At 40.1% G+C, this 12,086-nt stretch overlaps 2 protein-coding genes across 7 annotated transcripts in view; one reads left to right on the forward strand and one right to left on the reverse strand.

Moving 5' to 3' along the window:
• Positions 1 to 12,086, reverse strand: part of ABCB11 (ATP binding cassette subfamily B member 11) — a 72,851-nt gene that overhangs the window by 23,262 nt on the left and 37,503 nt on the right. For all 5 annotated transcript variants that reach the window (XM_054830833.1, XM_054830831.1, XM_054830830.1 and 2 more), the window contains 8 exons: positions 11,161 to 11,294; positions 9,157 to 9,328; positions 7,751 to 7,875; positions 6,821 to 6,995; positions 4,134 to 4,247; positions 2,061 to 2,171; positions 1,012 to 1,137; positions 37 to 240 (listed from right to left, as the gene is read on the reverse strand). In XM_054830833.1, the coding sequence (XP_054686808.1) occupies positions 37 to 240; positions 1,012 to 1,137; positions 2,061 to 2,171; positions 4,134 to 4,247; positions 6,821 to 6,995; positions 7,751 to 7,875; positions 9,157 to 9,328; positions 11,161 to 11,294 (1,161 nt within the window). The remainder of the gene's footprint in view (positions 1 to 36; positions 241 to 1,011; positions 1,138 to 2,060; positions 2,172 to 4,133; positions 4,248 to 6,820; positions 6,996 to 7,750; positions 7,876 to 9,156; positions 9,329 to 11,160; positions 11,295 to 12,086) is intronic.
• DHRS9 (dehydrogenase/reductase 9) overlaps positions 8,615 to 12,086 on the forward strand; it is a 41,773-nt gene continuing 38,301 nt past the window's right edge. The window contains exons 1-2 of one of the 2 annotated variants that reach the window (XM_054830844.1): positions 8,615 to 8,734; positions 10,353 to 10,444. The gene's annotated coding sequence lies outside the window, so the exon portion shown is untranslated. Of the gene's footprint in view, positions 8,735 to 10,352; positions 10,445 to 10,497; positions 10,682 to 12,086 lie in introns of those variants that run through there. The other variant, XM_054830845.1, reaches the window with a different exon arrangement.

Consider the following 12,086-nt stretch of genomic DNA (forward strand, 5'->3'; position numbering starts at 1 on the left):
CATATTCTGCCAAACATTTCACAAGGCACAGCATACCTGTGGTAAGTCCATGATGAAATTGTAAGCATTGGCCTGTTTGGCTGCTTTGATTATGTCTTCCATGGTAGCCTCATCCCGACCATAGCGAATGTTCTCTGCAATCGTGGTAGCAAATAGCACTGGCTCTTGTTCAACAATACCAATCTGTGAGCGTAGCCACTGGATATTAAGGGAACGAATGTCATGGCCATCCAGGGTAATCTACAGAAGCCAAATAAAACATGGACACAAAAAGGGAATAAGTCTGGGACATTATCCCCTCCAGTTCAGAGACAAAGAAATACACAATGGAAATGAAGGGCCTGTGATGATGTGTTTCCACAACCAATGTAAAAACCAGCTTTCATATACAAAAGAATGCAATGCAGTGGCAGTAGCATATGCTACTACTTGAGCCTAGGAGCTGTGCTCTTTGATGTCATTTCCAAATTTTTGCTTGGCCTCAGAAATAAAGCAGGTGGAAAGTAATCCTCAAAATTATCATTATATGTTTACAATAAAATGGTTCTTTGTCTTTTATACATTTAAACACAGGTCACCACGTATGTGATTTGTGCCAACTAGGAACAAATAAATGGAAAGGGACAGTTAATAGATGTAATTCATATTCTTAGCCAATCCATTACTAAATGGTAATTGCATATACTAAAGCAATATTATGGGATAATGATTAAATGTTCAATACTGTGTTTTCCAGAACGGAAGACTTGTCACTCCTGAATTACTGTATCTATAGGTATAGTTTTTACTCAGATTTAGCACTGAATTTTTATTTTCTCCTAACGGTTTTTCTCTTTCACATTATTATTTTTGATAAGACTGTTCAACATTCTCCTGAAAGGCACAAGAGGATATTCCACTCATTTTAAAAAAAAAAAAAAAAAAAAAAAATCTTCCTTCCCACCTTGGAAACCATGTTGTTCTTTCAAGTCCCTAAGCCTAGAGAAACAAATTCTAGGGTGGTACACTCACCATGCCATCAGTGGGGTCATAGAAACGCTGGATGAGCTGTATTGTTGTACTTTTTCCAGCTCCACTAGCTCCAACAAAAGCTGTTGTCTCCCCTGCTTTAATAACCATATTAAGGTTATCCAAAATCTGGAGAGGAAAGAAACCAAACAAAAACTAAACAGAATCTATCCATTATAATTCTCTCTTGGGTATGTTCTGGAGATTCAAAGTAATTTTACAAAATTCAGAAAAATATTATGAAGAAAGAGTAAAAAGAAAACCAAATATTTTTTATATTGTTTGAAGAGTTCATAAATGCAGAGCACTGTTTTTCATGACAGGCAGGCAGATTTTGATCTTCGTTTGTTCCTGTTGTTCATCATTAAGAACTAGTCAAGTTAATACCATTGGAGAATTTGGCAATAATTTCCCTTTAAAGAACACTGTACATGCATTATGGATGCCTGTTAAAGCATGAATAGTAAGAATGTAGCAGTGAAATTATGTAGAAAAATCTGATACTTCATATGCTTCTGTCTTTAGAAGCAATAGCACTCATTTGCTTGTCCAATAATATGCTTTTCCAAGGCGAACTTGTCAATTCAAACCCAGTAATGGAGAAATAATGGGGTATACAGCCAATGCTCCTGTACCTTTTCCCAGCTTTTTAATGGGTCACATGGCGCATCCCCAGGCTAATGGAAGAGACTTATAAAATCTCCTTGCACCATTCAGCTTATTACTTTGTGTCCTATTCTAGCACATGTTGATACAAGTGCATAATGGACTGTAAGAGAAACTGTATGCAGGTGAATTTGTCTGAAATTACTACGAATTTATGTTCAGCAGCAAGGAATTATTTATGGCAATGGATATGTCCAAATGGTAAAATAAGCAGAATGGTAAGTAGAAGAACCCTTTAATAGAAGAATTATTTAGTCTACTTTTAAACAGAGGGTCTGCGCTTCTGGAAATCAAACACTGCTGAAAATCTAGAAATTGCTGGCAGAACTGGGATATTTTGATTGTTTACAGTAATTGTGTTCACGAGATGGATAATGAATAATTACCTTTACATCTGGTCTGGAGGGATAATGGAATGTTACATTATGAAATTCGATTTCACCTCGTACTTTATCCAGCTTGTAGCCATCTTCTGACATGCAGTCAATGGTGGGTTTCTAGGATAGAATTTATTGTGTTATTTATTTGCTGTTAAACAGCCAACCCTGCTGCAGTAGATAAATATTCCTAATACCATACAAAACCATGGCACTTGTTTGAATAGCACTTAGCTGCACTGAGCCAGCAGCAGGCTCTGCCCCAGCGCTAGCAGGCAAGGGACATAAAATTGAAGGCCAAAGAGATGGAGGAGTTGTCACCGGTGGGTAGTATGAGCAAGATGAATGCACCTTCTTCTCATTTTAGGTTTACTGTGGCAATTACCACAGTCAACCACTCAGATAGTTTTTGCTGGAACAGAATAGCTGACTGAGTGAGGCATTTTGATTAAGTTAATTTAGCCAGCTCTTCTGGAATAAAATGGCACTACTTCGCTCATATAAACATTCTCCTACAGCACTGAACAACTAATTCATTGCTGAAGATCTGCACACTCACACCCAGTCCTAAGAGCTGGAATCCTGATTTGAAGTTTTCCCATGAAGTGTTTTGGATCTCACATACTTTTGGCCAGGCCTTGGGTATTGTGGACTGCTAGATATGAGCAGAGAACTAAGAAATTTGAGAAATCCCAAAGAAATCAAATTTTCTAAGGATGGATTTTTTGAAGCATGGAATACAGAGAATGAATTAAAACTACAGCCACACCAATATTTGATAATTGAAATGTGCGTGATTTTTTTTATGTAGCCTAACAGACTGAAGGTAATTTTAATAAGAGAAATGTGTGTGTTCTAAGATGTTAAGAATAGCTAAAAGTTTGGTTCCTCTTTAGAAATATATCTTACTTAAATTCAGATACTAAGCTATGAAGAAAAGTTTCACTGATCCTGCAAATGGGAACTTCAACATGTCTGTAAGTTTAGTGCCAGAAAAAAATCTGTATCAGGGCAGAGCTGTGCTTTTACTGTCTAATCACAAATCTACAAATGTGGCAAGCAGATGGATCTAATTTTGTCACTCTTTCTCTAGACAGATGAAATCTCACTTTAGTTTGCTTTTTCTACCCTAAGATTATCTGACTCAACCTTATCTTGAATTTTGTGATTAATTCTTACTGTTGCAACTCTTTGTGCTTTTTAAATTTTTCTCTAAAAACCACTTCCCTTACTCATCTCTTTTGCAGTTTATCTTAGAGCTTTAGCTTATGAAGTGCATTTATAAGGCATATGTGTTATCGTTGTTATAGAACATTGACGGGTTACTAAAAAGTCCATTAGCATTAGCACAGCCCCTCTAGCCTTCTTTATATACCCTTATGTGCTCTGTAAAAGAGAAGCAGCATTTTAATGTGTTTACACAGCTTTTAGCACAATAAAGCTTGTCAATGACCAGAGATACTATGTACTGCTAAGAAATCAGCGTCATTTTGCCAACCACTAAATTTATACAGATACAGAAAGGAAGCATCACCAATAAATGCCAGTGGCTCTCAGACTCTCTCATACAACCTTATTTGAAATGTCTCTCTGTCTAGGTAATATTGTGATTAAAACTTATGACTGCTATGTGACCAGTGCCTGTGCTCATTTGGTCTCATTTTAACTTGGGGTAGCTCTGGGACAGGTGACAGAGGCCACTTTTGCCACTAAAGCTTATAAAGCCACAGCTTTTGATGCCATCTGGAGGCTGGGAGCTAGATGCTTGCTGCAAGTTTGGCTGCAAGGTGCCTATTAATGTCTGCCTGTACACTTTCCATGGGCCTGCACTGATCAGTAATTCTACGTAAGGAGAAATGGGAGTAAGAAACAGCAGTAGCTGAGGTAAAAACTTCATTATTCAGACAGAGGCCACTTAAGAAATCCATTCAATGCCGCTAGACCTTTCTATTGCACAGTCAATTTTTCTTTACTTGCACTCATGTTTCCTCATTTACACAGTAGATAAAACTACCACCGCTTGAGGCTTATTTAATTATTTTTCCACTACAAAGTGACACAACTTAGAAATGCTTTACTTACTTTATCTATTGTATCAAAAATATTTGCTGCAGCCCCACGGCCAGTGGCAAAGGCTTCCAGACAGGGAGATGCCTGGCCAAGATTTAAAGCTCCTACTAAAACGCCAAAGAAAACCTGAAGAAGTGGAAAAAGAAATCAACAAAATATGACATCACATTTTTATTACAGTTCAGAGCTTAGACAGGCAAATCAAAGTACAGTGGCTTAATGACTTCTTGTGCATCAGCTGAGCTGCAGTGATTCACTATATAAGCATAATTAGCCCACAAGAAAGCAAACAAATGCATCTTAGAAGGATTTTCACTTTCACAACTTTGCTTCCAGGCTGAAGTAATTCAACTTATCTTATATTTGCCCTGGCCTAAAAATGTGTGCACCCAGATATTACGGAGGTGCCACTGATGTATTTTTAAGCCACCTCAATTTTACTGGGTGTCTGTGCCTTGAAACAATGGCTGGAACTGAACATCAGTGACAAGCAGATTATTTCGGAGATGTCTTTTACTAGTAAGCAGATGAGAGGCTACAACAATTCAAAACCAGAAAGAAGCTTAAAACAAGGTATTAAACCAATACAGTGCCTGTCTCGTCCAATACTCACAAAACTTACTTCTGGAGCAAGTACCAGCTACAGAGAATATTTCTTCTCCATCTCACACAGAAATGAAGTGTAGGGGTTGCTACCAACACTGGATAAACTACTATTTCAGGTGAGATTATTCTATCAGTGCAGGTGGACAGTTTCTGCAGGTAGCATACACCCAACGTGCTCACTGTTTCAAGTCCTCTTCCAAGAACCAAAGGGAAGGATTACTCACTAGTGACCCTCTTCTGAAAGCCCTAGGATCCCCTTTTGGTCTAAGCCTAGGACAACATGAGGGAAATGAGCCACAGCATCCACTCTTCCTGGAAGGACTGACAGATGATAAAGGCAGCTGGACAGAGTATTGAATATCAGAGGACACTTCAAGAATTCAGCCTTAGAGTCTGGCCTTGCAGTTCAGAAGCAGCACATCAGCCAAAATGCCAAAAGCATTTGTTCAAAATTCCTAAAAGCTGCTAATGCTTCTTTTCCTATGAAGGGGCTTCTATCAAAGTTCTTAAATATAGACAGGAGCCATCTAAGGCTGAAAATGTTGGCAATTCTGGTAAGAGACAGGGGCTTCAGAGAACAGGACACACCAGGGTGTGCTTGTCAGAATGAACATTTTTTCCCTAGAATTTAGTCTGCTTTATTCCTCCTTAGTTTTTCAGTTACAGAGGTGGTTTGGCAGACCAGATTATAAATGTTTGGATAATGTCTTTGGTGTAGGCTTTTGGTCCATTTTTTTTGCTTTGTTGTGGCTGATAGTTTGAATGTGCACCCTGACCATTAGAGAACTGGTATGTAATCCTTTGTTGTAGCTTGGCAATACCTGGGAATTCTTCTAAGAAGCAATCAAATATTCAGCTATCCTTTTGAATACAACACAAACAATAGTCAGGATAAATGGGCAAGGTGCATAAGGAGACACTACTGTTGAGAAAGAAATAAAAGTAGACAGGATTCAGTACTCAGTACAAGATGACTGGAAACTGAGAGAGGAAGGGGAGCATAAGGGAGAGCCTTTCCCTTGGCAGCTACAATTTTTCAGCTACATGGTAGCTCCCCACTGTTTGCCATTTGTCATTCGGAAGCACTGAACTATAGTTATCACGTGCAAGGGAGGGAAATTGCTCACTCTGTTATTCACAGCACCAACTTGTATCAACTACTGGTGTCATGAGCAGTTGCAAATAATTTCCTGTGAGGGACATCCTCCTTGAAAGAATGACTCAATTTTACAATGTTCTTGGAGTAATTTATCAAGCTCCACTTAGCAGGAAATTTTTCACTGCATGCTGCTGGTGGTTGGGAGCTCTCATGGTGTGCAACAGGCAGAGGAGCAGAAATAGATGTCTCATCAGAACACCCAAGACTTATCAAGGTTCAGGAGAAATTTACTCTGGGTCTGGACTGAAGCCTGCCATTTAGGCAGTCCTGGCTTAAAGCAAATAACCAAAATATCTGTAGATGTTGGTTTTCTTGCATTTAGATCATCAGTGTCTAAAGCATCTACTGTGTAGAAGTGGATGCATGAGTGCCATGGTTTTTTCTATACACTGCAGGAGCCAGAGCAATGTGTGTTTTTATCAGCATGTACGTTGACACGTTCTTTGTCATCTATAGAGCTGGGTGGGCAATTACCAACAGAAAATAGTGATTCAAGGAACAGAAACTGCTAATGAGAGAGAGGTTAGATTTGATAAAACTTTCTTTGGTTAGGTTTCTCTTTATCACAATGGGGTTTTTCATCACACAGTAAGTTCTCCAGAGAAGCCAATATCCCAGAAGCCGCATGCTGACCCACAAAATGGGAAAGCTAGTTTCAGGGCCCTGTCAATTGTGTAGCAGGCCCTCAAACAAAAGCATTAGTCTGATCACAGCAGGCATCATTTCAAATCTTAAAAATAAACATGGATTTTTAAAAAATCTTATCCAGTTCTATCATATACTTTCATACATATACTGAGTAATGATCTTTAAAAGACATATATGGTGTTTGTTACCACTGAGCCACAAGATACTAGAACACGACAAATCTGTGTTGCAGAATTAATGTTTCAAAAAACAGTTCAGAAAAGTTGCATTGAGCTAAAATGGGTACCTGCAGAAGAGTGCCAGGTGAATACTCTTCTTCTTCAAGGACAAGTTTAGAGCCATACCAAAAGGCTAATGCATAACACAGGAAAATTATAAGCCACATGTAACCAGTGAATAATCCCATTATTATTCCTTTTCGAATTCCCCAGTGCTGAGCAAACACCAGATTCTTATCATATCTGTAGAAAGAGAGAGAAAAATAAAAGGAGATTAAATTAATTTGATAGAAAATTCAAAATGAGTAAAGACCAAGAAAATGAGGTGTCTTCAATGACTGGCTGTGCTACAGTTAACAGAGAGTCTACATACAGTCAATACTTCTCTCTGAAGTTAGATGACTGCTGAAACCAGCAATGCTCCCAGATCGTGAAATCCTTGTATGTTCTAGTGTAAAGCACAAGAAAAGCCACACTCACTGTAGATATCTCACCACAGGGTTTGGGGTTTTAGCAGAGCAACACAAGATCTGAGAATTTGGCCAATGCTTCAGAGCACATCCTCGAGCCATGTTATGTTTTAAACAAATTTAAGAGAAATTTTCAGATTAACATCATCAAATCATTATGTCCTACTGGAACTAGTTCTTTTACTCAGCTTGAAAGTACCCAAAGTTTTCGTATGTGCTGCAAAAGTGATATATCAGACAATGTTTAGGGGAAAATTTGACAGTATGTTCCTATAAGTGGGAATGACTTGAAGATAGTATTGCTGATGTTTTATTTCACTGAATGACTGAATTATGAGACTGGTTTTGCATATGTTATGTTATTTGAAACCTGGATTTCTGTAACATACATGCATGTACTTCTCAAAGCTAACAGATGGACATTGTTGTAGAATTTAGAGACTAATAGCTATGACTCTGAAGTACATTATAGTGCTACGTTGCTACAGGAAAAAAAAATCAGAGACCTTACAATTTATCCAAACAAACCTTTCAACTTCTTTCTTCTCCCCACCAAAAGCAGCCACTGTTCTGATGGATGAGAGCACTTCATCAGCCACAGCTCCAGCCTTTGCATAAGCCTTTAGTTCTCGGCCTGTTAGTTTTGCCACAGCCTACAAAAGCATAAGAAGTGCTGGTTATACCTGAACTGTAGGCACAGACAAGGACTGCAGTAAGCAGTGCTGGCTGTCACACTGCCCTGCTTGCTCTGCATGAGGTCACCTCCTCCACTCCAAGCAGGCTTTTATTAGGCACACTGCACACTGAAAGATTTCTTTCCTTCTTTCCCTTCAATTACCCTACCCCAGCATCTATTAGCCACTTTTGGAGACAGGAAACCAGGCTAGATTGACCTTGGGTCTGTCTTCTTCATGGCAAAAAACCAAAGACTTGGGCTGGTAAGGCTCATAAGGAGGAAACACTTAACAGTGGGTACGTGAAAGAAAAGAGATGGGACAGAAGTAACAATGGAAAGGGGGGGAATTACAAACATAAAGGGGAATGAGCTCAGAAAAAAATTTGCAAATTAAGGAAAGAGGCATTTGGGGGTTAATTTCTTTCCATGCCAGGATTCTGCTCTCCCACTTCACACTGAGTCATTATTCAAGTCATCTACTTGCAGCCAGCACAAGGTGATAAAGATGAGCAGGAAGATGAGAAATTAGTCAGAGTTACATGAGAGGTTTGATAACAAAATGATAGCAAACTGTTCCTGACGTGGAAGAAGAGGGATAGCCAAAGGGCTGAACCCAACCAAAGAGCAGAGTGTGAGAGAGTGCAGAGGAGGAGCAGGAACTGCCCAGCCCTGCTGGGTGTGGGAGAGGAGTTGAGAAGGCAGAGGATCCTGCAGTTTCTGTCTTCACTGTCCTTCCTCTGCACGGTGACAGGGAGTTTGCAGGGCACAGGTAGAGAAGCAGAACGGGAAGAATTGGGAGAGGATGCAGCAGCTGCCAAGAGCAGGTACAGCTTGAGGTAAGTTTGAGCAGTTTTTTTCAACTATTTTACAGCTCCAAAACATGATCATCTCTAAAAGTCCTTAATCTACATTTAGAAATCAAGCCCTGTGTCTAATAACCAGGTGTGTAGTAATAGAGAGAATGTGTAGGCCAGGTTCTGATCTCAGCAAACACAGGTCCATCCACAGGACCCAGTAGAAGGTATGCTTACACTCCCATCTTAGAAGCAGGATATATTATTCTGGGAATCAGAATAAGCAAAGTGGGAGCAAAGCCTGCCTCCCCCCTCCCCACCCTCACTCCCAGTGCTGCTGTGACCATAATCTGCTTCTTTTGACTTTAAAGGGGTGTAATAGCCTTCCACCAATCCTCCCAGCTCTATGGCATGACCTTCCCTACTCATCATACCTCAACACGAACCTCTCACAATTCACTTACCAAGCCATATACAGCTGCTCCAACTCCAAGTAGGGGGCTGACTGCAATGATAACCAAGGTCAATTTCCAGCCACTGACAAATCCCAGTAGGAATCCACACACAAAGGTAGTTAAGCGCTGAATAAAGATTGCTACTTGGTCAGCAATAGCCTCATTAATTTTGTTAACATCACTGGGAAATAAAACAACAAAAAACAACAGAAGATTGGTGAGCGTATCTTTCATTTGGGTTGCAAGTCTTGGCCACATTTGGGTTAGTTGTCTTCCCTTGGAGCAGGCCCTTCCTCACACCTATTCTTTCCATCATCATCCCTTCCAAAGACCCTGGGCTACAGTAAGAAAACCTGGTGCCTTTGCAATGTCAGGCGGCTTTTATGCATGAATACTGCAGAGAAGATACTGTCTTTTCCCAGGAAAAGTCAACCTCCCAGCAGATTCATTCACTAGCTGGTTCTTACTACTGTTCCCCAGCTGATTCTAAGGAGAGGGCAGAGACTTGACAGCTAGATGCAGCTATCTGATAATGGAAAAACATTCTAGCTGATATGGTAGTCCTCCCACCACAGCGCACTGCGAATGTACCATACTGCCTTGCTGAGGGGGCAGGAAAAGGGAGGAGGGCTGTAACTCTCATCTAGTTCCACCTTCCACCACCTCCTGGTTCCTCTCTCCACCTTATCAGGTAGTTTGTTCTCTAAATGAGAGAGAGAGAGTGGGAAAACTGAGGAGTGCTACTTTACCACTGAAGGCAGCATGACAGCTCTGTCACACGGGGGACAGTGGTGCAGCAGTTAATACCATTTGACTCCTAGGCAGCTGCAGAGTTCATTTGTTTTCCCTTATGCATTGCCAACAGAAAAAATGTCTTAAAGGAAAACAGTCATTATATTTCTGTCATTCTTGGCTACTACCTCACCCCTGAGATGAGAAGAACTGGGAATGCCTGGAATAAATAGGAGCAAGTGGTGTTAAGGTTTAAAGTGCAAAGTTGCTAGCTCATTGATATATCAAGTGAAATCCCAGTTCTGTACTGAAAAATTTAAGAGTGTTGAATTGAAGAACATGTTTACATTTCTTCTGGAGAATTTTTTTGCAGTCAGGAAGCTTTTGTAGGCACAGGGCAATGTCATGCGAAAAAACAGGGAACTAAGTGTTTATTAGACAAATACATGCTCAGTTCTTATTTTTTTTTCCAGAGAAATTCTTCACAGTGACTTACACTTGGCGTTTATTCTTCATAGAAAGAACACCACAGGAAGTCATAGATACCACTGGGCAGTGAGTAAAGGTAAATAAAATCCCCTTCAACTACAGAAAAATCTTCTGCAGACGTGACTACTATCATGCAGGCACAACTAAGAACAGGGAGCCATCTAGAGTTGGCATATTCACCTCGCAGCTGCCTTCAGCCTGTAAACAGGAACAACTAAGAAAAGGAGAAAGCCTTAAACTCCGCTTTTCTCAGGGCTAAATGGTTACTCAGGATAAGAAGGTTTCTCCATCTACCTTGGGTCCCTTTCTAAAGGTAGGTGCTTGTACCTTCTTTAGCAAAAGATTAAGCAAGGCTCACTCTTTTAAAAGCCAACAAAAGCAAAGTGTGCCTCTAATGTAATTTTCCTTTCTGGGAAGTGAGAGAGGGTTCAAACCCACATCTCCAGCCTCAGGGGAGTGTACAGTGGCAGCCAAATTAGAGATTACTCTGAAAGGACTGGGCACAGGAGGAGAAGGGAAGGATAGGACAAGCTGGCAAAAAAACCCACCCAAAAACCCAACAAAAAACATTTACTGATGGACAAGGCATGAAAGGGAAATAATTGTGGCTTAACAGTTATGACACCCAGTTGAAAGATGGGGGAAATAATCAGCCTGGTCTCCGCTCCTAGGAACATAGCTGTATTTTATATTAGAAGGTGTTTGTCAAACGCCTACTTAGAGGCACTCTGTTGTGTTTGGAAGGAAGTGCAAAAGGTTCTTTGTAGTATATGCTTTTTCTAGATTACTTACTCAGAAATTCGGGTGTTCAGTTCTCCTACAGATGTACAGTCAAACCAGCCTATATCCATGCGCATTACTTTCCTGAAATAAGCTTTCCTGATTTTTTGTATCTGACGAGCTGCAGCCATAACCCAAAAGCAGATCTGGGAAGAGCATAATGTGGCTGATAAATTGCAGTAAAAAGTCTTTCTACTCCCAAAAAATGGGAAAAAGCAATTTGGCTAAAATGGGAAAGAGCAATTTGGCTATTGGTGAAATTACTATTCAGGTAAAATATATTCTAGCTACACAGAGATGATAGTTGTTTTATGCCTTTGATCTTTAAATAATCCAACAATTTTATAAAGCCTCTGGATCAAGCATTTGTCTCAGTTCTGGTAGGCTGAGATGCGTGTTAAACTACTTGTGCTGTTAATATGAATGTCAAAGACAAAAATTTTTCCATCTACAGCTGTAAGTAATATAGGGATGGCAGCCATCCTACCTTGGCAAAACTCTGGGATGGTTTTCAGGAAGGAGAATGACAAGTGATTTTTGCAATTGTAAAAAGCTACAAAAGCAGTGGACCCATTAGCAGATTATGCAGGAATCATCCAAGCTTGTGGCTCATCTCAGTCATAAGGATTGAACCATTACTACAGAATATGTAGGGTGTGATTCTTTTCCAACACTAGTTTTACACTAGTATTAGTCTGTAATATCTCTATAAAAGAAACACAGGGCCCAACGCAGTTGAGGTGCCTACTGAGAACCTGCATGCCCTTCAGCTGTTATTTTGGGAGGGCACATGGATTCCATAGTAAGCATAGTTGAGCAAGTAATTCTTGTGGTGTGAAAGGAGCAGCATGCATTCACGTCACTGGGTGAAAAGTATCCTTGTACAACAGTATGCATGCACAATCCAAGGAGTTCTCCGATTGCCAGTGCTAAACTAT

Source organism: Grus americana, chromosome 6 (assembly GCF_028858705.1).
Source record: "Grus americana isolate bGruAme1 chromosome 6, bGruAme1.mat, whole genome shotgun sequence".
Lineage (NCBI taxonomy): Eukaryota > Metazoa > Chordata > Aves > Gruiformes > Gruidae > Grus > Grus americana.